The following is a 25,228-nucleotide window of genomic DNA, read 5'->3' as shown; positions in this document are numbered from 1 at the left end:
CATGGGCGTACTTCCAAACCGTTCTTTATCGTCACTCTTGCGTGAATCGAAGATGACGTTGCAAACCAAGCGAGCGTGGCGGATTTTCTCATCAGTCCCATAGTGTGGACAGGATCTTTTCCCTTTTTGAGAGTCCTTGGGCCTATAGTCCGTGCCATTTTGTTAATTGTCTGGAAATAGCAGACCATGGAGGTCAGAAACATGGCAATCCTGACTTTTTTTTTTACCAAACAAGTACATGTACAGCGATGGGGGGGGCTTCATAATTGGGATTGTGGGCACTCTCCTTTTCAGAAACCATTGCCTTTGCAGTACAATTCCATTGTAACGCTTGCGCCTGCGCTTCTTTGAATAGAGGTCGCTCCAAATGGCCATGGAAAAGCATGACAATAGGAGCTCTTCAATTTGATTGACCATCAATCGTGTTGTTCATGGGCGTGGAGATTAGACTCGACGGCACAGAAAAATCTCGTTTCTCGGCTGGGCAAAGGTAATGTGTATTCGCGTTGATAGCAATACGTTTAAAATGCCGCAGAGCTCCTTCAAATGAGCTTACGCCGAAGTCTGCCAAGTTTTAAAAGCAGCTTATGAACTTTGCTTAGGAAGTACCCCGAATTACTCATAAAAAATTAAGAACCGGAAAAGGTTTATTCTTTGCGGCTTGAATTATATTGAAGGCCAGAATGTAGAAAAAAATGTGGACGTGTGGATGGAAATGCATTCACTCTATAGGTTGTAGATACGAATATTGCTGTCGTGTAGATGTCATGTCACGTACAGCGTGCGTAAAAAAGTCAAAGCACGCACTACGAAACGCGGGATAGTGAAACGATAAAACACAGTTTTTACCGTGTGATTGAAGTCCAGTGGAAGTGTGAATTAAGGCCTACCATCTCTCTTTCCTTATTGGGGTGGAGTTTAGTTGGATCAAATGGGGGGACGGGGTTTCGCTTATCACCACATTTTGCAAAATGATTGTAATTTTTGCCCCACCACATTTGGGTGGTGGCTTATGCAAAGTCCAGTAAACGAAAAAGTGTAGCGACATGCAATGTGCCTGCCCTGAAAAAAACTGCTTAATCACAAACGCTCCAAGGGAAACAGAGAAACACAAATTTATTTCGAAAATCACAGAAATTGCAGCAGCCATGCAAACAATAGGAGGCCTTGGGCGCCCTGCTTCCGCGGAAAGACGTACGCCACCGCAGAAGTACCACAGTCATCCAGGCAGCTCGGGAGTGGTGGACATCATTTCATCAGGCATTATTACCATTGTCGTTATTGGATCAACGTCGAAAGCCGTAAGTGTCTCCGCTAGCTAGTTACATTTATAAATGTGAAACAGGCCTGCACAGTGCTTTGTTTGGCGTTAGATTGTCTCAGAATCGTAACTGGTACTTTGTTTGTGACGTTAATTGTGATAGTTTCATTTCCTGCCGGTAGAGATACCGCGACCAGGCTTACATATTGTACACGTACAGTGTACAGTGGCGTTGACATGCTTAATTTTATAGCTCTGTGTCATGTTGATGACACGGGTTTAGGTTGTAGGGTTTGTGTATGAAACAGTTGGTCTGTCCATGGAGGTAAAATGGTCTGTCGTCATAAATCGCTCATAAAAAGACTAAATGAATATTCGTGATGCAGGTCAGCCTTCATTATATAAACAGGTTGATAAATCATTTTTAAATTGTTGGTGTCAGACAATGCTCTGTACGGAACCACTTGTTTTCGGGTAACATGGAATTATGAATTTTGCCTAAAAAATGAGAGAAAGAAAAGAGTTCGATATGCAGACGTCACTTTACACCCTGTGCAGAAATCCTATGAGAGTATTGCTTTAATATTCACATTGCTCAGTTAAGCTTTCTAGGACATAATAATGAACTACTACGAAGGGAAATTAGTGATGTTCACACATTTGGAACTCTTGTGCAATAGGGCTGTTAAAATAAATGTTTCCATAAGATGACGAGGTATTTTTTTCAAGAAAAAGAATCAGACACTCGCATATAAACTAACGCGCACGGAATAACGGTTTTCAGTGCTGTCGGAAACTCACTGTTTCAACGAAACCGGGTTTTATTCTTTCAATGAATTCTTTACGTTCATGAGCGGAGGGTTTGCTGACTGGCCGGGGCCGGCCTTATTTGTACTGACACCTGTCAACTGACTATGTTGAGATTTTGTTCCTTTGATAGCCTTGGCCTGGAGTCTGACAAAGGAAGTCAACTGCGCATGTACTATGCGCGCGCAACCGCGTGAATTGCAGAGCACTTCACACCCCAGGTTTGAGGGGCTGTACATCTAGGCCTGATGTTCACGAACATGCAATCTGTCCGTGGGTAGCCTACCGGTATAACGTGAAACAAGACGTATCTTCGTTGGTTAACAATTTACAAACGAAATTCGTTTAAACTTGCTATCTTACTGCAAATTGATTGTGTTTGCCTCTCTGCTATTCGATGGTAAATTTTGTACTTGCCAGTACGTCCTCGCAATGTCTGTCATTTCAAAGATAAGAAACGATTCATAGACAATAGGGCCTATACAGATCTGGCCATTTTTTTTTTACCCCCGCCTACCGTGCTCACATAATGTTATACGTGTCATGCTGGGCCCTGATAGTGTGCTGGCTTTACCATGTATGAGAAGTCCCGTTTCGGTCTCTGGTTAGAGATGACCCAATAAATGCATGTTTAGTCAGCCCATTCTGCCAACCGACTATTTTGAGCAAAATGCAGAAATCCAGATGTACATATAAGCTGTCCCCTCCAATTGCTCAAAATTTAATGGGCGTGCTGCTGTCCATCAGAATCATGATGCTATCCGCTCTGAACGGGAAGAAACGAAGGCGTGTTTTTAAAATGAAACTGACAGTCCTTGGGTGCGAACTTCCCTGCAGAGGCGCGCATGCAAGTTTATGGACTTTTGGCACTGCGGGGCACTGCGCTGAGTATAGGCCCGACGAATTTTAGGCCGGAATCTATGGTCTTCTCCAAGTCGTGCACGCCCAAGGCGAGCAAGAACCCGGTTGGGAAACTCCGTAGCAGCCTTTCTCTGATACCGGTGAGGGTGCACTTGAACTCGGGGCAGATTAGTGACACGTCATGCAAACACGCTAGAATATGTGATGTTATAATGTAGGGTGACGTCGGAGAAGACGGTGAGAAGATTAAAATGGTTCAAACAGAATTTAAAACAGGTATCTAAAGCGCTCTCCACTCTCGTCGTTTGCGAGGCTGCTTTCTCGGTTTTTTTGGTGCATTGTTCGAATTTAGTGTTTGTTTGAAAGGTGTTTTTTTATCACTCGTACACAACTTTCAAAGGAAAACAGCATAGGCTGTGGTACGATGTTCATGTAGCATTTTGTTCCTTTTTTCAGAAAAGATCATCCTTTAATTCTGTACGGTATTTGTACATTTCTGACGTGAGATTTTCAGGGCTACTCTTAATTGTTTTAAAAAGAACCCCCAACAAACATGATGTATGCCGTCCTTCTTCTGGCGCTTGTGGCTACCGTGTTGGGTTTCACCGGCGGGCCGCCCGTGGGGTCAACTTATCCTAATCTCTGCACCGACATGATACCGACCGGTCACAACGGCGGGATGAGTCGGGCCGATGACACAGCCAACCCGCCTTACACCATCACCGCGTCGGCAGACGAGTACATGAGGGGCAGCTCCTTGACAGGTACGCCATACAAAGTTGACTGCATTGCTAACAAGTCGACCATATTGAATTGAAAGCGAGGTTAACTTTTTATCTTTTCAAATTGACAATTGAGAAAAAACTGAAAGCACTGAAATGATTTTCCATTACAGATTAATGCCGTTTGTGCTGATGAAGAATTTCGCATCGGCAATTAATTGAATCTAATTGTTTTAAACGCCATATTTAAAGATAATGAAAGTGAGGCATTGAACCCCATATAGCCTGGCACCATCCCAAATAACAGATTATACTGAATAAAGTGGATTGTAGGAACACAATCAAAATGGCTTTCCCGATACGCCTATTGGCGTTTTGGTCCCACTCAATTACAGACTATCGGCCAACAGACCAAACCCATTGACCAGAATTCCTGCCACGCCCCATTGGATGAGTCTCGGCAGTTATCCATGGGCGCACCAATAGGCAGGGCCGTACATTTGTGCCGGAAATTGATTGGGGTGGGGGATGGGGAAAAGTGAGGGAAGACTTTAATACCTGACCATGAAATTCGAAAAGCAGGATGGGGGATGACACCATTGGACACCATTATAGCAGTCAATTTTTTTATGGTGAAGATAAATACGTACTGCATTCATGCGGAATCTTGCACCAGAACGGCATACGGCATATTTAAAGCTGATTTTTTTTTCTTATTTGAGTGATATTGAATGCATTTTTAGTCGTTGGGAAGTCCGAAAACTTCTTCAGAATCTGCAAATTTTTTTTTTGCTTGGGGGGGGGCTGCTTCATTAGCCGATCCCCCCAAGATCGAAAGTGGGGATATACCCCCCCCATTTACGCCCATGCCTATAGGGATATAGCCATAATCCGAGACTTTCACCTGCATAACCGGCGTTATTTTCTGCCGCATGGGCATCTCTTCTCTGCGTCCTATTCAGCTTTTGACGCTATGGGGGAGGATTGGCCTACAGGTTATACAAGCCCGCGCGCAGCATAGTACTTTTTTTTCTGTTGATGGTATTTTAGGCGTAGCAGTTTTGTTGCTTTGTTGCAAGTTGACTCGAACTTGTCGGTCCATTTAGGCCATCTGGACCGTGCACCAGTGTACTCAGTCAGTTATAAAGTACGTCCTTGTATGCAAAAAAAAGAGCAAATTATCGCTGACACACTGCTTTGCAAATGACTTTCCCTGTGATGATTTTTTTCACTATGCCCAAAGTAACCATCACTGGAACAGGTGGCAACCAATTCGAGGGGTTTTTTATCCAAGCACGTCGCGCAGATCCTGCCCGGGACAACGACGTTGCCATAGGAACGTTCTCCAGCCCGCCTGCTACTACGCAGCTCCTGACGTGCCACAATGTGGAAAATGTAAGCATACCCCGGCACAGATTAAGTAAATCGAGTTTACATGTCCTTTTGCAACTGAGCAGGGATACAAGGAAATGTTGCCCCGATTATCTGTTAAAATTGGGAATGAAGTGCTCCATTTTGCATCACGTGTCGTTTGTGAAAAAAGAGAGGGCGCTTTCTAACTTGGACAGAGTGGGCGTAGCCCGGATAGAATATTGAATTATCATCATGCACGCATTATGTTGTGTTTAATCCATCTAATTTCAGTCTGCCTGGGGGCATTCTAACAGTATGACTAGATCGTCTATTGAAGCGACATGGACTGCTCCTGCGCAAGACGAAGGCCCCATCAAGTTCATGTAAGAAAAGCCCAAACTCCATATCTGTTTTCCCCCTTACTTTAATTACTAACATTTTGCTCCACTGATCGGGCAGTTCTTTTTGTTCCCAGCAAAAAATGCATATTAATCCGATTAAAATGGGACTGGTACCTTGCAGCATACGCACAAGTCCCATTTGTTTACGTGCAGTCACTGCACTCTTCTCAATCTTTTCTTGGTGGTTTCCTGATCAGGGCCACAATTGTGAAAGGGGTACCAGACCAGGACTACTTTTACCTAAACGTCATGTCCAGCCAAATCAGCTTCAACGCCACTGGAGGCGTCACTGGGGCGCCCACTCAACAGCGTAAGTTTTTTTTCTTCTGCCAACGACATCACAGTGTTTAGTGGCTCTTCAGAATTAACATATCCAATTTGACACCTCTGATGCGATTCATACCATTTTTAGTGGTAATGTCTGAAAATGTCACGGCTGTTTGGAGTTGCATTAAGGTGCAGCCCTCTTCCTTTGGCATGTGCATAGTAATGTGCATAGTTAGGGCATTTAATGTCATTATTTTCGTTTTCATTTCATTCCATCTCAACATTTATTTCCATGTTAGTTAATTAAATTATACAGATGGTTGATATACAAAAGGTACTCGATAAAAATTAGGAATAATAACTATTAGGCCACAAATGAAAAGGGGCTAATATGGAAACGTATCTAAAACAGAACATCTCATGTTAGAAACTGAAATGAAAGTATTAACTATCATAGAGGAAAGACAAAGAACAGAACAGGACAGACAAAATGAAACACATTACAAGGAACCAACGGACTGAGACGCATTGAAAACTACAGGCGAAAGTACTCCGAAGAACAAAATTGAACGTTAACCAGCAAAGGCCGTGAACGGCCATAAATCACATTCCCGAGCAATATCTTCTTGTTAGTTTGTAAATATGTTGAAGTATAGTGTTTACAGTATTGATGGACGGTGTGTAGCCATTGCACATTGATGTCTAGGAATTGGGCACCAAATTATTTTGTAGCATGAAAGCAAGATATTGTGTTCAATATAGTGAACACAGTTTTTAGAGTGTAAAAGTCGGCTCACAAAGTATTCGAACCCGGGGCCCATAATCAGCTTGTCTACTCTCGCTAAAAATGTTTGATCCTGTTGATAGCTGTTTGAAAAACTTCTGCAGTACTGATCTCCATTCAGTTAGGACCGCTCCGACGACACTCACACCGCTCATATAGCCCTAACATGACAATGAAAAACGTGCTATTTCTTTTTTTTTCAAGTTTAATATTCTGATTGTTGGGGATGGATAGTCGAGTAGTAACCCGGAAAAACTGGTGAAAACTTGCATGCGATTAAAAAAAAAAACCCGGTATCTCTGACCTTTACTACTGGCGGGAGAAGTGATCGACCACGAAAGTCGGAAGCGGTTCAGTTGCAACCGCAACACATAGATTTTCTGTCATGCATTGCAGTGAGCATGTATTTTTTTTATATATTCCGTAGGAAATGCGATAAAAAGCAGTAAGTGATTCATATGACAAGAACGATTAGTGATATAGCCAGGCTCTTAGGGAGAAGCAACGGGTTAACTGGGAAGACTCCCATTTAGGTGCAGTATTGCTGTCTTTGGGCAAGTAGCAAGGCTCATCTTCGGGGGGTAGGCAGTGATGTAGTCGAGTACTTTTTGAGAACCAAATTCTCCACCAAATATTTAACTAGTTAGGAGGGAACAAAGCTGAAGTACATCGGCATTTGATGGTACATGCATAAAGGTAAGATTACAAAGCAACATAATGACTTCAGACCTTCACTGTTTGATTCAAATTAACTTTTTAGGACAAAAGTACTTGGAAAGTACTCGGCCGAGTACTTTCCGAGTACTTTTCTCCTTAAAACTTAAATTTTACACAACTGAGAGTGTCTGAAGTCTAACATTTATTTTGTAATCTTACCTTTGCACATTTACCATCAAATGCCTGTGCACTCTGGCTTTATTCCCTCTTACCCAGTTCAGTATTTTGCGGAGAACGTTGGTACTCGGAAAGTACTCGACTACAACACTGGGGGTAGGGGGTTGAACTATCAGACTAAAGCCGAGAACACTCCCTATCATTATGCCGATGGAACGTACAACGTCTCAAGAACATTCCTTGAAATTGGCCGGTTGAGAACTTATTCTAGTCTGCTATAGTCTTGACCAGAGTTGTGCTGTGAAGTGAGCGATACTGACTAATTCCAATTTTTGTTTTTCTTCCAGCGGTTACCCCGATGTCAGGCGGTGAGTTAAAAATTTTAAATGATTAATCCATCTCTTCTGAGCAGAAACTTTCCTCTTCGAGCGGCACGAAGATTAGAATGATATTTTGACGCCACTGTGTGGCATTCGCTTCATTCTAAGTATTTACAGACACAATATGTAGTCGCATTTTAGGAAACTTTTGTTTAAGGAGGGTGGTAGGGGGCCCCACAGGGTCAAGGGAAGTCAATGGAACTCAATCGACACTTGGAGCTTTGTTCGAACTTCGTTCCATATTATCAATCATTGTGCTCTTTAAGTGTTTGTAAAAGTATTTGGACGGTTTTCATTGTGGATTTAACGTGAACGTGAAGTTAGAAATTCGGCTCCCTAATTAATCAGTTTATTCCCCTGTTTGGGAAAGGGGGAGGGGTCTCTATATGCCCCCCCCCGGAGGAGGGTCCAAAGGCAGGGCAAAAGTCCTCCAGCTGCTGACAACTGTAATCTATCAAACTAAAGCCTAGAACACTCTCTGTTACCATGCCAGTGGAACTTATAAAGTCTCAAGAACATTCCCGGAAATAGGCCGGCTGAGAACGTATCGGCTGAACAAGAATTTTGCTGCGAAATTAGTGATACTGACATATTTGACTTTTTGTTTTTCTTCCAGCGGTTACCCCGACGTCAGGCGGTAAGTTAAAAATTTTAAATGATTAATCCATCTCTTCTGAGCAGAAACTTTCCTCTTCGAGCGGCACGAAGATTAGAATGATATTTTGACGCCACTGTGTGGCATTCGCTTCATTCTAAGTATTTACAGACACAATATGTAGTCGCATTTTAGGAAACTTTTGTTTAAGGAGGGTGGTAGGGGGCCCCACAGGGTCAAGGGAAGTCAATGGAACTCAATCGACACTTGGAGCTTTGTTCGAACTTCGTTCCATATTATCAATCATTGTGCTCTTTAAGTGTTTGTAAAAGTATTTGGACGGTTTTCATTGTGGATTTAACGTGAACGTGAAGTTAGAAATTCGGCTCCCTAATTAATCAGTTTATTCCCCTGTTTGGGAAAGGGGGAGGGGTCTCTATATGCCCCCCCCCGGAGGAGGGTCCAAAGGCAGGGCAAAAGTCCTCCAGCTGCTGACAACTGTAATCTATCAAACTAAAGCCTAGAACACTCTCTGTTACCATGCCAGTGGAACTTATAAAGTCTCAAGAACATTCCCGGAAATAGGCCGGCTGAGAACGTATCGGCTGAACAAGAATTTTGCTGCGAAATTAGTGATACTGACATATTTGACTTTTTGTTTTTCTTCCAGCGGTTACCCCGACGTCAGGCGGTAAGTTCAAAATTTCACTCAAGTTTAATCCATCCTTTATGAGCAGCAAATTACAATTGCTCCTCGAGCTGCACGAGGATTAGTTAGACTCTACTGTCTAGCTTACGTTTTGTTCTTAGTGCATGTAGTTGCAGACGCAATATAAAGTCGCATACAGGCACCTTTTGTTTGAAGGGGGATTTCAGTAGTTTTTGTTTTCCAGTTATTAACTGGCCCGACAAACTTTGCGAGTCATGGTCAAGGGAAGCCACTGGAGCTCAACCGACAGTCGGAGCTTTGTTCTAACCTCGTTCCATATTATCAATCATGTTGCTTTTGAAATGCTTTTAAAAGTATTTTGGACGGTTTTCATTAGGGATTTAACGTGAAAGTGAAGTTAAGATTTCGGCTTCTTGATTCTTCGGTTTTGTTACCATCGTTTTGGGAAGTGGGACAGGTGCCTATGCCCCCCCCCCAGCTGAGGGGTACGAGGGCAGGAGCAAGTGTCCTCCAGCTGCGTTACTGACAACTATAACTCTCAAACTAAAGCGGAGAACACTCTCGGTCACTATACCAGTGGAAAGTATAATGTCCCATTGTAAGAACATTCCTTGAAATTGGCCCTTTGAGAACCTATTATAGTCCTGACAAGAATTTTGCTGTGAAATAAACGATACCGACATATTCGATTTTTTGTTTTTCTTTTAGTGGTTACTCCGACTTCAGGCGGTGAGTTCCAATTTTCACGTGTTCAATCCATCCTCTTAAGCAGAAAATTTACAATTCCCCGTCCAGCGGCACGAGGATTACACTGATGTTAAGACTACGTTGTCTAGCATACGTTTCATTTTTAGTACCTGTAGCTGCATACGCAATATGCAGTCGCATTTTAGAAACCTTTTGTTTGAAGGGGGATTTTCGTAAGGGTTCTTCAGTCATTCATCGGTCCCACAAAATTCGCAAAACATGGTCCAGAGAACTCAATCGACTCTTGGAGCTGTGATCTAACTTCGTTACATGTTATCAGTCAGTGTGCTTTTTAAGTGACTTTAAAAAGTGTTTTGGACGGTTTTCGTTGTAGATTTAACGTGAAAGTAAGGTTAAAATGTCGACTTCTTGATCCTTCAGCTTTGGGGGCGGGGGACGGGTCTCTATGCCCATGAAGCTTTGCCGCACGGCCGGAGATCACGCACTTTTATGATCCTGATTTTTTTCCCATCTGTCCAGGACCCAGCCACTCTGTGTCCGTCACCCTGGCTCTCGTGGCTGCTCTGCTAGCCTCGTTTCTCAGCGTTCACAAGTACTAAATCCAGCGAAGTCACGATGCCAAGATGATGCCAAATCGCTTAAGATGCTTTTTTGTGCATTAATTTGTAGTAGTTTCAGTTGGTGTCGAAACAGCTTATTACAGTTTTAGAAAGTATACTCAGTACACGGTTTTGGCTGAGGCCGGCAGAGTATTTCATGCAAGTGGATAGGAACTTGCTTAAGCCGTCACACCTGTAGGCTTCCATAGCCACATGTGTAATTACCGGCCGTAGCCAAAATCTTTGGGCGGAGCCATAGGTACTATCCCTACTTTTATTGGTGTGTCTAACGACAACTGAAGTGGTATTAGGCATTGTCCAAATCCTGAGCCTGGAGCTATATGTCTTTGCCAGTTTCTGATATATTGCGTGAATACAGGCCTCAGTGGACGAAGCCGTAGCTGCGGAAGATGGGTTTGAACATGGCTTTTGTGAATGCATTTTGACTCGTCAAATCAGGGCGTGAAATTAGTGGGGATTTTGTAATGCTTGGAATGACTCGTGCAAATAACGTGTAGCCATAAACTTATAGGTTGAACGTCCAGCCAGGGGATATTTTGTTTGGAGATTTTTTTTTCACTTTGCTGTAGTCAGTTCGGTATTCCAACAGCGCATGGCCAACCAAAGCACGTTCGTGGCTATTCTTATACGCCGACTCACGCACTTCTGTTCCAGAAAAGACCTACCGAACCGCGGTTCATTGTTCAAATGGTATGTTTGTGCATTTATAACTTTGTAGTGCGCAATACCTTTGTGCATTATTATTTGTTTGCAGAAGACAATCAGCTTTTTTTTCTAATTTTAGTTTCCATCTATAATTTGATCAGATATAACCGTAATAACAGATTAATACAGTTTAAACGATTCACGCATTTATCGGCTGTCGAGCAGTATAGATATCAAACTGGGGTACTTGAATTGGGTGCCAGACCTGGATGATTCTGCCCTGGTTGTGCCCCTGAGAAAGGCACTTTACCACATCCGCCGCAGGGAATCTGTGTAGACGGGAAGACATTTTGTTGATTTTTCTAAAACAGTTTGAACGCACAAGGATGCAGACGTTAAGTCGGTAATCAGTTTCTCGCTGTAAGCAATTTTAGCTTTGTAAGCCATATTTTGTAAGTAAGATATAGCATTAGTCTACGGTTGTAAAATTCAGGTATCAATTGTCAAGTTAGTTTCTTTTGTTTGTGTTTTATTGCTTTTTTGCTTGAAGAAGGCAAGTAAACTCACCAATTGTACACAGAGTACTAAACCCCTTTCTAATCAAGGCATAGATCATTTTCTGAACGAACAAGGATGCAGAGGTACATTCGGTAATCAGCCTTAATATTTCTGTGTTAGCAAGATGAGCTCTGTAAGCCATTTTTGTTAGCAAGATATAGCATTAGTCAGCGGTTGTAAAATTCAGATATCAATTATCAAGTCAGTTTCTTTTGTTTGCGTTTTACTTTTTTTCTGCAAGAAGGCTAGCAAATTTGCCAGTTGTACACAGAGTACTAAACCCTTTACAGTACCGCTATGAAAATCTTAATGTTTCAACGCTTTTTAGCAAATACGGCCGTTCCACAATAATGCGCCACCAAGAGTTTGCGCACGTTGCACGTTTGCAACGCGTTGGCCAATCACAATGCACGGAATTTGTCGACCCATCGCGCGTTTGGAAAGGTCGACAAATATCGCGCGTTCTGATTGGTCAATGCGTTGCAAGCTCTTGGGGGCGCACTATTGTGAATCGCTCGTATTAAAGTACAAAAGATGGAGTTAACAAGAATGTCAGCATAAAATGTATTAAAAGGGTGAAAGCAAAGATTGGTGAGTGTTAGCTGAATGGATATTGCAGCAACTTGCGACGGTGAGCCTACCACCTAGTCCCAGCAGCGTGAAACCAATATGGAAAACTCTCTTTTTTCAAGTGACAAACCAAACAAGATTAGATATTCTGTAGAATAGGGATTGTTTGAGATCTTCCAAGCTTCACGTGAAATCGTCACACAGTTCGTTTCACTCACTGTGAGCCCACAGTTAGTCTAGGAGAGGGCGCAATGTTCATAGCAACGGGAGCTCCTTTGGTGAGAACCACTGTATAGTGTTGCGGTCCTCGTCACTACCAACAAAATGAACACTCCCCACCGATGAGGGGGTGCTTCTGCTCGAGGCGGATACACTGTATACAACTGAGTGAAACCTCAAAATGGAAGTCCAATGCTACACATGTCAGCAGATTTTTGTAAAATAAATTGTGCTTAAGTAAACGAATTCATATCGCTCAAACAAACGCATCTCAAGTTACCGAGCCTCTCTCCAAACCGCTTCTAATTCTCCGCTCATTTCCTATTGATATAGGCCAGTGTCACGGAAATGTTCAGTCTATGGTGGTTTATAACAAGAATGGAAAATAGGATCGCGTTTCATACCGGTGGTGAAAATTATACTTGCCAAGGTTAATTATGCAATGGTGTAGGGACAAGGGAAAAGAGTCGAGGAAGATTGTGGTGAGTACTGAACTCCTCCACAGGTTTACACGACTTAAAAATTAACTTACAACTTGAAACTACACGCCCATGGCAAAACTAATCCGTTAAAGTACCAACGATTGTGCCACCAAATTTAACATATAGCATACTTATAGCATACGAAGAGCACCAGGAGTGAAAGACCGATTGCGCCCGTAAAATCGCGCCTGCTTGGTACCAGACATCAGTAAACATTGCGTCCTCGCATAGCAAAGTGTGTTATAAGTGTCATTTACCACAGATTAAGCCGACTGTCGGTAAAGTAACAGACCTCTGGTGTTTTTGAGCAATTTGCCCAAAACAGGCTTTATTTTTCACTAAACACTTCTTCTGACACATTGCTAAAGGACGCCATGTTTGGTGATGTTTGACACTTTAAATCACGGCACTTAGCTGGCACATTTTGGTCTATATATTGAGTCCATTCCAGAAATCCAGCTCAACATTCAGGCCGCAAAGTTGAAAAAGTCTTTCCTCCTGCAGGTAATGCAAAAAGGTATGAATACATGTACTTTCACCAGACACACAACGTCTCGAATCGAGACCAGGCCACCAAAGCAAACGTAATGCTTTTGTGACATGAGGGTTACGTAATAGGTTTTCTTTTGTCGTTAAATCCTCTGTCGAGTGTCAACGAGAAGAGTGCCATTATCGGCCAGTGTCATAAGGTTTGGAGGTTTCCCATGGATGACCGCTCCTCAAGTAACGACGGTAAGTCCTAAAGTTGGTTTCAATACCAGTAGTGTGTCAGAAGAGATAAAAGCATAACGCTTAAACTTGTTTTTATTGGGGATGATATAAAATGGAAAACAAGTAATTCTAGAACATTATGTTCATGATGCATCTTCCACAAGCCCTTGAGACAATCGTGTTTGACTATAAGCTTACATACACTGCGTATCGAAGCTCTAGTTAAAACCTTTTCAAATCAGCAAGGACATCGTTTGCCATATTTTGGAATGACAGAGTTTGATAACAGGCATATACAAATATACACATCGCGTGATACGGCACTCTTTAAGTCAGTGTTACATCAGAATTTGCCTGCATGGGTCAATATCCGCCATTGCCGCTGAACTTCATAAAGAATTCTTCCAGGTTTTCGTCGTGATTGAGCTCAAATCAATTAAGTCGGTATCCCTCTTCTCTTCAACCTACCGGGTTTTGCAGTGGGTCATTTTGGTAGCCCTGCGAAAAAATTGCTGAGGTGTACTTACGAATCCTTTCATTAAGCGATATGTAACCTGAGCTTGAAGCATTAACCTGTGCACTAGCTGAGACAGACAACGAGTCTAGAAAGTATCCAGCCTCACGTTTGCTGACAGTCATGGTTTGTTCTGAAAAGCAATGACGTCAGAGGTATCGATTCGTGCCGAGAAGCGTTATTCTCAACTGGATGCCTTTTGCGGGGTATCATGCAAAACCTTATCTACGATTACATGCATAATAAATAGGATAAAGGCCAATGGACCAGCTATAGTCAACTGAACAAATGGTTGTACAGTAAGCAAGTAGCACATGTATCTTTGAATCAGCCAGTGCGATGGTGCTTTTTATAACTAGAATATGCAAACAGTATGGCCGAACCACTTGAATGCAGACTATTTGGCTTAATACATGTAGTAGTGGGAGTGTGTTCATGGCTGGAGATGTGTTATCAGTTTTATATCCAGTGTGTAGGCCTAAGAGTGGTTTTGCTGGTTTGGATTTTTTCTGGGTCCTCCACGTGAGACAGTATATTACCATCCATATAATATATAAACAGGTTTAGGATAATGGAAGCACCACTTGGGATTCTACTGCTGTGCGTGATGCCAGCCGCCTTGGGCTACACAAGCGGCCCGCCAGTTTCATCCAATGATAACCTGTGCACCGACATGGTCCCAGACGGCCACAACGGTGGAGTCAGCCTGGCCACCGATCAAGCCTCCCCACCTTACGCCATCACCACGTCCACCAGGGAGTACTATGCCGGCGCATTCGTTCGAGGTTTCAATGCCTTTCTGTCAGTTCAAGTCAGAATACAGAATGAGCCAGTTGTGTATTGCAACAGCGCATGCCCTAAATGAAGTGCGTCCGAGGTCATTCGGACGCGCGTGCGAGGTTTCAGTACCCTATCAGCGTGGACCAAAGTGGACTCGCGCGCTTGCTCTGTTCCCGAATGACCTCGCTGTCTTGAAATACCGAACTGGCTCATTTTAGGACTCCATATTTTGAGGATAGAGGTCTTACATTAAAGAGGAATGAGCTTCCTATGTAGTTTGTCGTTCGTAATTGTGGAATGTCATGGATTTACATGACATCCCCAGTACGTGTTAAGTGCTGCGGTTGACTTGTCCTACATTTGTCATTACTTCCAGTGACAATCACCGGGTCTGACAGCAATCGGTTCACAGGATTTTTCATCCAGGCTCGGCGCGCAGATACATCCCAGGACAACGACGTTGCCGTGGGAACGTTCTCTGGGATACCCGCCAACACCCAGCTGCTGACGTGCCACGGTGTTGCTAATGTAAGCATCTCAGTTTGAGGACGGAGGAGGGTTGAGGTTGGCATTGCTGTGCAAGTGCAGGGATAACATGCAACTCTAGGCGCGGTTGGCAGCTGAACATCATGAAGTCCCCACTGATTGTTGCGATCTACGTAGACCAATATACTCTGAAGCACTACACGAACTTACTTGAGCTTGAGGAAACTTGCCCTGTGAACTCTGGGACTAACGTACACTGATTGCATCTGTCGAAAAATCTCAAATATATTTTTCATTTGTTCCATCATTTGTTGCACTTTGTACACGTTTAATTAGGGTCCTGGAACGGCAGTGGGTGGTGTTACGGCCTTCTCAGTTTTGTCGACAATTAAACTGTCCCTTGAGTGCGTCGCGGCTACCGATCTCAGTAGGCCATCTAAACGAGCTATGACGAACAGCGCCACCAGTTGTCCATTTTTCTTTAACTATAAACAGCGACCCCTTTTCATCCGTCAAAATGCATGAGGAAAACCTGAATGAGAAACCGAGGTCACGATTTATACTTCTTTTCCATTGCCTTCAGTCCGCCTGGGGGCACTCCAACAAGGACGAGCGGTCCTCTGTTACAGCAACCTGGAACGCTCCGAACCAGGACGAAGGCCCTGTGGAATTCCTGTAAGTGGCAACCAGTGGAAGCTGTTTTGCAAGACTATACTGTTTTGTAAGGCTATGGTGCACCCGCACCCTCTCATCTATGGAAAAAGAGAGCCTGAATGCAAGAGACCATATTTTTGTCACGTCACAGGCACTACTCAGCAAGGGGGTATTTTGCCCACCATTGTTGGCAAAACTATGACTTGCTGTAAGTACAAAACCAAACGAATGATCGGCAGATGTTAAAACATAACTTCCAACTGAAAACGCCTCCCAATTTAATGCAAATTTGCAAAGTACGCCTTTTTGAGGCAAAAGCTGGTGTCAACCAAGACTAAATTTTCTGCAAACTGTGCCCTCCGAACAAAATGGCGGTCGGTGTTTGTAAACAAAGGAAAGGTCTATCCGCCTTGCAGAAGCACCTTCTCATCAGTTGAAAAGAGCCATGTTGGTCGGGTGTGTTCATTTTGTTGATAGCAACGCCAGCCTAACGTGAGCACTTCATTGTCGTTCGTGAACCAGCGAAGTGCAGTTCCGACCAAAGGAGCTTCTGTTGCTAGGAAAAATTGTGCCTTCTCTTGGACCGGCTCGGGGCTCATTTATATTGCTGTGTGTTGTTTCACGCTTAAAAGATCTATCGATTTTTTATGCCCCAAGGAACATTGTTGTCTTACTGCACTCTCTTTTTGTTTGTATCAATGGTCCTAGTAATTAACCCGTGACCTTACCAGGAAAATTTGATTTCATGTTCAGTGTACTGTGTGATATGGGCCATTTTCGTTTATGTTTATTTATCGCCGTAGAGGACGTGCCTTTTAATTAAATGAACGAGCACACTATCCATACATTATTCTCCAAGCACAGCGTTGGCAGGTTTGTCTTTGTTTTAATCTATAACTTCTTTTGTGACTTTTGTGTTATTTTTAGGGCAACTATTGTGAAAGGGGAGCCAAACAGAAATTACTTTTACCTCGATGTCAAATCTCCCCAGGTGAACTTCACCAATGAAGCCCCTCGTAAGTAATCATCGGTAACTAGTTGATAATTTAAATAATGAGTCTGTTGGGCGAAGCTGATGACTTGTTCATGGTTAATATCCAGCCCTTGACAGCAGACCCTGACCGCAAAAATGTGGCCTTCTCTGTGGAGTAGCGACGACAGCTGGAGAAACACACGGATGCGGTCCAAGTCGATCATTTCAGCGACGAGGACGGTAATTGCGACAAAGAGGGTGAAAAGGCTCTTTGCCCTCTTTATTGTGATAGATTGTGCTAACGCTGATGTTGGTATATCCTGCACGTATATCCAGCAAGAAATGAGACCGAGGGGTACCCCCCCACGTGTTCAATCGCTATACGCACTCTAGACTATTGTTACCTAGCAACCCCCTCCCCGATGTCTGCAAAGATTTCCTCGAATTCCACTGACAGAATGACCAACACAAGGCAGGGGGGTTCTCTCCATCTCATATCTTGCTTCATGTGTATGTATATACAGGCTATTGTGCCTACTGCACCCCCGGAAATCTGAAAAGGAATTCGTAAGATTCCGACATATCGCGTATCAAATGGATATTGATTGGCCATGATGCTACAGGTGCAATTGATGAAAAGATTTTGTTGGCTGGTGCGTCACGCCTCGGAAATGAATTTCCGGAAATAGATTCCTTTAAGAGAGTTCCCTTTGTAATGTTGTCCGAGCAAAGATGTTTCCACCTACCAAGTTACGGTAGAGTGGATAATGTAAAGCATTGTATTCAGTGAAGTGTTTGACGTTAGCGTCCTGCTGGTCTCTGCGTGCATTGTTAGGATGATGTTCAATTGGCAAAGAAGAACGTATTGTAGTTTTCCCAAATTGTGAAACATGAATCAGTGTTTCTTGAAGGGTTTTAACAATGCTGCAGAAGAGAACTTACTAAATGCCCACGCCACAAAAAAATGTCGGTCTGCGTGGACCACCGTTTGGGTCCCATGTCAAAAGGGATTACGGGAAAAACGCCGTATTTAGATTTTATTCGACACGCAAAATGCGACCGCACAGATAATATAATGCCTTTTCATTTATACTATTCTATGGTTGACTTGGCCAAAGGTATGTTTTCTCAATGCAAGATATGTTTTCATTCCCTTCTGTTTACGCAGCTGTCAGCGATGGAACAACAAGCTCTCCGTCTGCAGGTAAGAATTGGAACGTGCCTTAAAAATATTCTCCAGCCAAACCGAATTATCCCAAGCACTTCGCAATAGGAAACAATAACTGTTGCATTTGATAAACATTGTAAAGCTTTACACTTACCTGACTTGGAACTGTGTTTTTTCCTGGCCTACCACCTGCTCTTTGTTTATAATGTGTGCTAATATTATTAATTTCCCCCTTTATCACCAGGCTCTGCCAATACTTCGTCCAGCGCTTTTGTGGTGCTGGCGGTGACACTACCAGTATTGTTCGCGATGCATTTCAACTGAACAGCGACAAACCAACGATTGTGTAATTTTTTGAATTTTTTAAAAAGTTATTCTCGTAGATTATAAGAGTTACTTGTAGACTTTATCGTATTCAGAGTCTTCACGTCATTAAATGTCAGGCATTGTTCAACTTCTTACAAAGATTAACGAAAAGTTTATGCTATTGGGTGGGGGACGTGTGATTGTAATGACCTTAAGATTTGCATAGATTACTCAAGTTAAGTTGCAATGATGACGATGCTGTTGACGACAAGATTAGCAGACGTATACGTGTACATGTAATGTACGTATTACTCATGTAAGAGCAGTTCTTTTATTGTTGCAATCAGGCTGGGAAATTCCCCGATGAGAAATTGTTTCAATTTGTATAAATAATAAACTCACCCATACGATGGCCTTGAGATGACCCACAAAATCTTGGAATTGTTTCGCACAACATCGCATACACCTAAGTAGCTCGCAGTGCTGTGCAAGGATTTCCGATGTGACGTTATAGAATATTGACTCAAAGAAGTGCGAAGTAAGATCCATGTTAAATTAAGAAAAAGGTGTAAAATTGTGAAAAACTGAATAAAACTGCGATGACGATTAAATCAAAACCAAATCAAACGACTCTGTAGGTCCCCTCATGGTCTCCATACTGCAGCTCGCGAGGGGCAGCTAACACAATACCGTTTGTATAGCAGCAAACATGGCACGCAGTGTACGTCGATTGCTCATTCTTATTTAGACTTGCCTGCTGGAAAGATCTGAATAACTGGACCATTGTCTTGCACCATAAGGAATAAAACCGACAGTCAACAGAGACGGTTAAAGGTAAGATCAGTTTTGCGGATATTGTGCATATTGTTAGCCCAGTATACATGAACAGGCATCGCCAGGTTTTAGGGGATGGGGTTTTCAAAACACTCGTTGGCAGCAAACAAACAACCAACGGTGTAATGGGTCATTTCCAAGGTATTGTATTTTCAAACAAATGGTTGAATTTCATACACTTTCAAGTTGCAACTTCTTGTTTGTTTGTGTCCGTTTATTGTGTTCTTTTTTACTTTTTTCCGGATGAGGCAGATTTCCTCCCTCTGGGACGCCCGTTGGCTAATGACACTATAATTTCAGTACATAGAGTAATCGCAGATCAATGCAAAGTTGATATTTACACACAAAGGCAGTCTCCTAGAAATTAAAAGGAAAATTATTTCCAGCTGTCATGACTGCTTTAAACATGTTCTAAAATTGCTGGACTATTTTGTGTGCTCAATTACTGGTCAATGATTTGGCCGACCGACTGTAAAATTGTGGGGGACGTAAAATTGCATGTTCAGTGATCCTCATGCCACGTTTTTCTCTCTGCTTGCATTTTTTGCCAAAATAAAGATGACTTCGAAAGAGCAGCAGCAGAGGTTAGGCTTTAAGAAAGAGGGCGTGGTCAAGGATTCTCACGGATCAGCCGCAATGTCTCACGAGGGGAACGTGGAGTCGGGCAGCCCTGTGTCCAGGATGCAGGCTCAACAGCCGGTCTCGCCTGGCGACTTGGGATTCGGGAAAGAAGGTGTGGTGAAAGACACCCCGGCTTCCGCAATGATGTCGCACGAGGGCGACGTGAGCGCCAGCTCTCCCGTGGCAGAGCTGCAGAGCAAGGGTGCGACCGGCAAGTAAGCTACGGCAGGCACTCCAGGTCGATATACCGTCTACCGACAACATCTTTTGTGATATGCTCATGATGATTCCCTGAATTGTCTTTTTTAATGGCAATTTCACCGCTTTTGCCCTTGGCATTTCATTTGCGCTTAGAGTCACTTTTTCCTCGTTTTTCGATGGTAGAGGAGAAACGAGGCTAATTTCATCACACGGTGTCCTTGGAAATGCACCCGCATTACTTGAATTCTAGTTGCACTGCGAAAGAGACACATAGTCATTATTCTGTTATGATAGCATCTTTAAATGGAATCGTATATCGGCTTTCATTTATATAAGATCATAAAGTAAGGACCTCCCTCATAAAAAGAACATCAAATTGTCCACTTCGATGATAAGGGAGTTGATTTTTCCCCAGAAATTCGTAATGCAGTTTAATAACCTGAGTGCATTATGTATTGAAAGGTTGCCCATTTTTCAATTTAAAGGGACTTGAGAGACATTTTAGCATCGTTTTAGCAAAGGGTTGAAAATCACTTTCGTTTTCAAACACAATGGTGTCTTTAAAGGAAACTGTTGTAATTAAAAAGGCCTTTGCAAACACGGTGCAATATTATTTATTTATTTGTTTATTTTTTTGCCTTATACTGATGGAAAAATCCCTCTGAATTAAAATGACAATGCAATCTATATCATCGGTACTTTCATAAGCAGTTCGTAGGTAGAATTGCTGTCATGTTTAGCTTAGATTAATGTAGAGCCCTGAAAAAACTCACATTTGCTTTTTGGTGTACTTTAATGCAATCGATTCACTGTATATTTTAGCAACGAAAGAATTAAAAGGTTACAGCTAATGCAACGACGTATCAGACCGAGATGAACATGAGTCATTCAGAAAATATAGAATTTGTTTGAGAGTGTATTTTTGGAGAAAACTACCAATTACCAGTGTCCTTGAAGACAAAACTTCAACTACAAAATCCATGGAGATGAACACTCTGCAAATCTTGTCTTGGGATGAAATTTCACAAATAAAAGAAAACACCATCTGTTCTCTGAATACAAAAACCAAGTAGACTTGAATATAAATATGACTGAAAATGGTAACACTGTTTCGTTCATCTTTAGTGCATTTCTTGGTTTCCTCCACAGTTTTCCAGGGATTTTAAAAATTGCTCGGCTGTGGAAATTAAAAAAACGAAGGGGGCATCCCTGGACACCGCTTGCAAGGGGCGATGTTCACGATACAGGTGTACATTTTTGCATGCCTACGATAAGACTCCTTAACCTTGCATCAAACAGTATACATCTATCTAAAACGTTTGTACTTTTTCTCCCTTTTCAGTACTAATGAACTTATATTATGGTATCCAGAAATTCGAAATATTACTTCTAAATCTGTTTCTTTCTCCCGCCATAAAAGCGAGGGATGATAACCCAACCCCTTTGTCAAAAAGTGCACGGAATACATATCTCCCCATTCGTCTTGGATATACGCCTGTCGCACGTCCTCTATCCACACCGTCACTAGATGTATAACTTTACAATATATAACTGTCAACGATACCTTAAAAACAAGTCTTGAACCACACACCACCTTGCATTCTGAACTAAACATTACGCTAAACCTACATGCAAGCTACTGTTGAACTTTGTTCACCTTCAAAATTAACGAGCATAATAATGGTTTATTTGAAAATAGTTTTACATCAATTTCAAGTCTGGAATATTTAAACGTGAAAGTATACTATAGCTACTGAGAATATCACGAATGTTGTGGAACCTGGGATATTTTTTCAATGTGAATTACTGGTGGCTATACGTTTAGTTGGAATAATATCCAGGCAGGGAGCCAGTCTAGTTATTTTGCCAGCCTATCCAGATTTGATATGCGCTTGCGCAACTTGAAATTTCCTCTATCGGGGAAATCCCCATGTGAGCAATATATTCTCACATTCTAGCTTTGAACTCGAGTCGTGTTTCCATTTTAATTTCATATTTTAAAAGCCCCAACGATAACAACGCTTCAGGTTTGTTGGTGTTGAAATCAGCGACCTCTTTTGTCACTCCATAAGTAATTGAACGCGGTAAGTTATTTGTAAATTGCTGAGTTTTTGAACTTTTCAATTTAACGTATGCCGCCCCAGGTCACGGCCGTTCAAACAGTCGTGTTTGCTGCCGAGGAGAGTGCATTGTTTCCAATTCAAGATTTATCACTGAAGACAACTGAGTCGACCAACGACGACAGACAATTGCGTTAAAGTAAAACAGAGTGCGCACTTTCAGAGAAAATAAATGCGGGGAGTCTGTCCTTCAGTTGGACATTGTGAGAACTGTTTTGATATCAGGGAATTTAGTCACGGCTGGCATGTAGCTCCGCAATGTTTTGTTTGCCCGTAACAAAGTAGAATTTTACGTCCACCGTCTCCTTTTGCTTCTCAAACGTCCCTGTTTTGTTTCTGTTATGACCCCGATTTCCTTTAAAATCTGCAAAATACAAAGCATGTGATCTTTCTTGGCTGGGCAGCAGTTCGTAACAGGTTTAGCCCAGTGATCATGTAAACAAAAATTGAAAGTGCACCGTCTGCCGGTGAAAACGGACATAAATATACATTTACCATTTTCAGCTAAATACAAAAGGGATCTTCAGTCCTGTCGGTATGCCGAAAGGCGGGGCGCGGTCTGGCGGCTCAAGCCGGAGTTCGAGGAGTGTTAATCCCAGCTCACTCGGGTTCAAGTCAGGTGGAGTCGTGAAAGGATCGGCCGCTGCCAAAATGATGTCCTCGCAAGGTTCAGTGAAGGCTGGATCTGATATTGCACAGTTACAGAGTCATGGGGCGAAAGGTAGGATGTACTTTGCCTCTTTGTTCCGATCAGCCATTACGACTGAGGACTTGCAGTGGTGATAAATTATAAAGGAACAATAGCGCAAGGCCTCAATTGGAGTAGTCCTTTTGAGACAAATTTTGACAAATCAGCCTGGAAAAAAATTTGAGTGTACATGTGTACTCATATAACTTATGAACTCTTTAACAGTGATGACGTCGGGGTCCACGGTTGGATTAAGGTCCATATGTACTAGTCTTGCGAGAGCTCATCGCAAAACGTATATAGGGACAATGGGAGGTCCTGTAGCTGTTGAAGATGCTTAGGTACATAGGTAGGGGTAAGGGATGTAGCTCAGGTCTGCTGGCAAAAATGAAATAATCTTCAAAATGGAACTTACAAAGCTACATTCTTGTAAGAATTATCTGAGAATTGGCAAAAATTCCCTGCAAAAAGTTCACACCTGTCCCATTCCACTGATGAATAAGCATTGTGCTGGTAAAGTAATACGTTTAAATAACAAACAAGGTCCAAGCCACTTCTGGGGGCTCCATCCTATTGGAACGCCTCTCTAATTAGACACTGGCTGAAGTTTTGTGAATATGCCATTTTTTTCAGTGAGTTTTTCCTGACACACGTTTCGTTAGATCAGGCTGACAACCCTTCAACCAGGAACAGCACAAGACCTTATCAACGGCCCTCTTTTTTTGGCCCCCACCCACAACAGGCACACCTTACGGTCTTGCCAGCAAACCCAGTTCTCGGTCCGGCGGTTCGAGCGGGGCTGCGAAGAGCATCTCGCCCGCTGCCCTGGGTTTCAAGCCCGGCGGGGTGGAGAAGGGTACTGTTGCCGCCCAGATGATGTCGACGCTAGGATCGGTGAAGTCTGGCACCATAGTTGCCCAGATGCAGAGCAGTGGGGCCAAGGGCACAAGTGAGGGAGTGTCCTGTACAACTCACCGGAGCAGCAGCGGTCAGGCCCAGTACGTAAAGTGCACCGTCAAGAAGTAGCTGATCGAACTCGCTTCTCAAACAATAGGCCCAATTGCCTGTGCTAACTATTTACCCAAGGATGAAAGTTGAAACTACGGTTAGTAGGGCTAGGGCTATGCCAACTCTTTTTTCCTCCGTTGGAATGATTTGTCGTTCATTTCCGAAATGAACGACAAATCATTCCAACAGAGGAAAAAAGAGTCAGTGAAAATACACTTGCTATAATATTAACTCATTCGGGGGAGTGACCCAAAAATGTATTTAAAGCATTTAAAGCATTGCTACTCATTTGCATGTCTTCACCATGGATGCCAATGCAATTTTCAATATGAGTAAGCACAGTGCCTTGATTGGAAGTCTTCATGGCTTCAACACGACTGTGCACGCCCACTAAGTTATTGTTTTCTTTCGATCCGTGGATTTGCTTGAGAAATGATCTAACTGATAAATACATCACGGCTAATATGTACCAGTGTTGTAAGCGATAGAACGCGAGAACAACAGACATTAATTATTCGTTTCTGTTCACTTGCCACTTCAAGTTGAGACAATAAGCAGCGAAACACCGAAAAACGTCTCTGCACTTGATGGTGACTTAGCCCCACTGAGGCATGTTTTCACACAGCCTGTCGACTTATTGGATACTTAACACTTTGTTTCCCGCCAACAGTGACAACATGGGGCTGGAATAGCATGAATCGAAGATACCAAATAACTTGTGTTAAGATTCAACACATTGTAACTAGGATATATGTAATGTTATTATGGTTATCATTATACGCTTACCCTCGCTTGTTATTAATTAATATACTACCATCAGACCTAGCTTACGATCAGTGCTTGCATAGTTTCCTCCACAAAGCGATGCCAAGAACCATATACGACGCAACTTTAGAATCAACAGTATTAGCAGCTTCAATGATCAGGTTGAGTCGAATTGCAGATTTATGAATAAATTCTCTCCACGTGCAATGACGTTCTTTCTGTGTGCAAGTAAGATTGCTAGCAGATGTCATTTCCCAGACTTGACAGTTTCTGTTAACCCCGTTTTTTGGTGAACAGATTAATTGCCCTCAATATAACCATGCCCTCAATGATATCTCATGGAGACATTCTACTGACTGCTTTTCGTGATTAATAACATACAACCGCAGCTACTCTTAATAAGGTTTTGTTTTGCCAAAATCCATGCTGTTTAAAGTGTATTATGCTTACTTAAAGGTTATGTGATCTTAACGTATATACACCGTGAATGCATGCCGCTTATGTTCAAATGCATACGCTGTTTTGGGATCTGATCTTGAACTGTTTGAATCGACGGGCTTATCAATAAAATGTTAATGATCTAAGACGTTGTACTGTTATTTTCTGAACAATGCCACTCATTGTGGCCTCTTTATCAAGGGTAAGAACGTTGTTCTCAACAC

The 25,228-nt window shown here is 42.6% G+C and overlaps 3 protein-coding genes across 8 annotated transcripts; all 3 read left to right on the top strand.

Moving 5' to 3' along the window:
- Positions 1-1,156: 1,156 nt before the first annotated feature.
- Positions 1,157-12,052, top strand: LOC110990935 (ferric reductase 1-like). Of its 6 annotated transcripts, none has more exons than XM_087145915.1 (10): positions 1,157-1,301; positions 3,469-3,693; positions 4,895-5,046; positions 5,296-5,387; positions 5,603-5,715; positions 7,638-7,658; positions 8,287-8,307; positions 8,936-8,956; positions 9,644-9,664; positions 10,163-12,052. In XM_087145915.1, exons 2-10 carry the CDS (start codon positions 3,483-3,485, stop codon positions 10,240-10,242), a joined length of 732 nt encoding a protein of 243 aa, XP_087002041.1. In that variant the 5' UTR covers positions 1,157-1,301; positions 3,469-3,482; the 3' UTR covers positions 10,243-12,052. The 6 variants fall into 6 exon arrangements, with proteins under 6 accessions (XP_087002041.1, XP_087002045.1, XP_087002046.1 ...); XM_087145916.1 differs by having other exon boundaries at positions 1,166-1,301; positions 3,444-3,693; XM_087145918.1 differs by having other exon boundaries at positions 1,185-1,301; positions 3,436-3,693.
- Positions 12,053-13,366: 1,314 nt separating this feature from the next.
- On the top strand, positions 13,367-18,951 carry LOC147796832 (putative defense protein Hdd11). Its single transcript, XM_087146104.1, has 7 exons — positions 13,367-13,469; positions 14,524-14,747; positions 15,119-15,270; positions 15,812-15,903; positions 16,810-16,898; positions 18,024-18,059; positions 18,268-18,951. The coding sequence occupies exons 2-7, from the start codon at positions 14,534-14,536 to the stop codon at positions 18,345-18,347; spliced, it is 663 nt and encodes a 220-aa protein (XP_087002230.1). The 5' UTR covers positions 13,367-13,469; positions 14,524-14,533; the 3' UTR covers positions 18,348-18,951.
- Positions 18,952-21,305: 2,354 nt separating this feature from the next.
- LOC147796831 (uncharacterized) lies at positions 21,306-25,136 on the top strand. The gene is made up of 3 exons (XM_087145715.1): positions 21,306-22,069; positions 22,610-22,826; positions 23,536-25,136. The coding sequence occupies exons 2-3, from the start codon at positions 22,643-22,645 to the stop codon at positions 23,817-23,819; spliced, it is 468 nt and encodes a 155-aa protein (XP_087001841.1). The 5' UTR covers positions 21,306-22,069; positions 22,610-22,642; the 3' UTR covers positions 23,820-25,136.
- The last annotated feature ends 92 nt before the right edge of the window (positions 25,137-25,228 follow it).

Source organism: Acanthaster planci, linkage group LG14, assembly GCF_054643075.1.
Source record: "Acanthaster planci isolate LZ-2023a linkage group LG14, COTS_SCS, whole genome shotgun sequence".
Classification (NCBI taxonomy): domain Eukaryota; kingdom Metazoa; phylum Echinodermata; class Asteroidea; order Valvatida; family Acanthasteridae; genus Acanthaster; species Acanthaster planci.
This window is presented reverse-complemented; position numbering and strand designations above follow the sequence as displayed.

Bases quoted from the DNA above. Each gene is read 5' to 3' on its own strand.
- LOC147796832 (XM_087146104.1), top strand. From the start codon at position 14,534: ATGGAAGCACCACTTGGGATTCTACTGCTGTGCGTGATGCCAGCCGCC. The intron at 14,748-15,118 runs GTTTCAATGCCT...CATTACTTCCAG, and splicing joins TGCCGGCGCATTCGTTCGAG to TGACAATCACCGGGTCTGAC. The intron at 16,899-18,023 runs GTAAGTAATCAT...CTGTTTACGCAG, and splicing joins CTTCACCAATGAAGCCCCTC to CTGTCAGCGATGGAACAACA.
- LOC110990935 (XM_087145915.1), top strand. From the start codon at position 3,483: ATGATGTATGCCGTCCTTCTTCTGGCGCTTGTGGCTACCGTGTTGGGT. The intron at 5,388-5,602 runs GTAAGAAAAGCC...TTTCCTGATCAG, and splicing joins GAAGGCCCCATCAAGTTCAT to GGCCACAATTGTGAAAGGGG. The intron at 9,665-10,162 runs GTGAGTTCCAAT...CCATCTGTCCAG, and splicing joins GGTTACTCCGACTTCAGGCG to GACCCAGCCACTCTGTGTCC.
- LOC147796831 (XM_087145715.1), top strand. From the start codon at position 22,643: ATGCCGAAAGGCGGGGCGCGGTCTGGCGGCTCAAGCCGGAGTTCGAGG. The intron at 22,827-23,535 runs GTAGGATGTACT...CACCCACAACAG, and splicing joins ACAGAGTCATGGGGCGAAAG to GCACACCTTACGGTCTTGCC.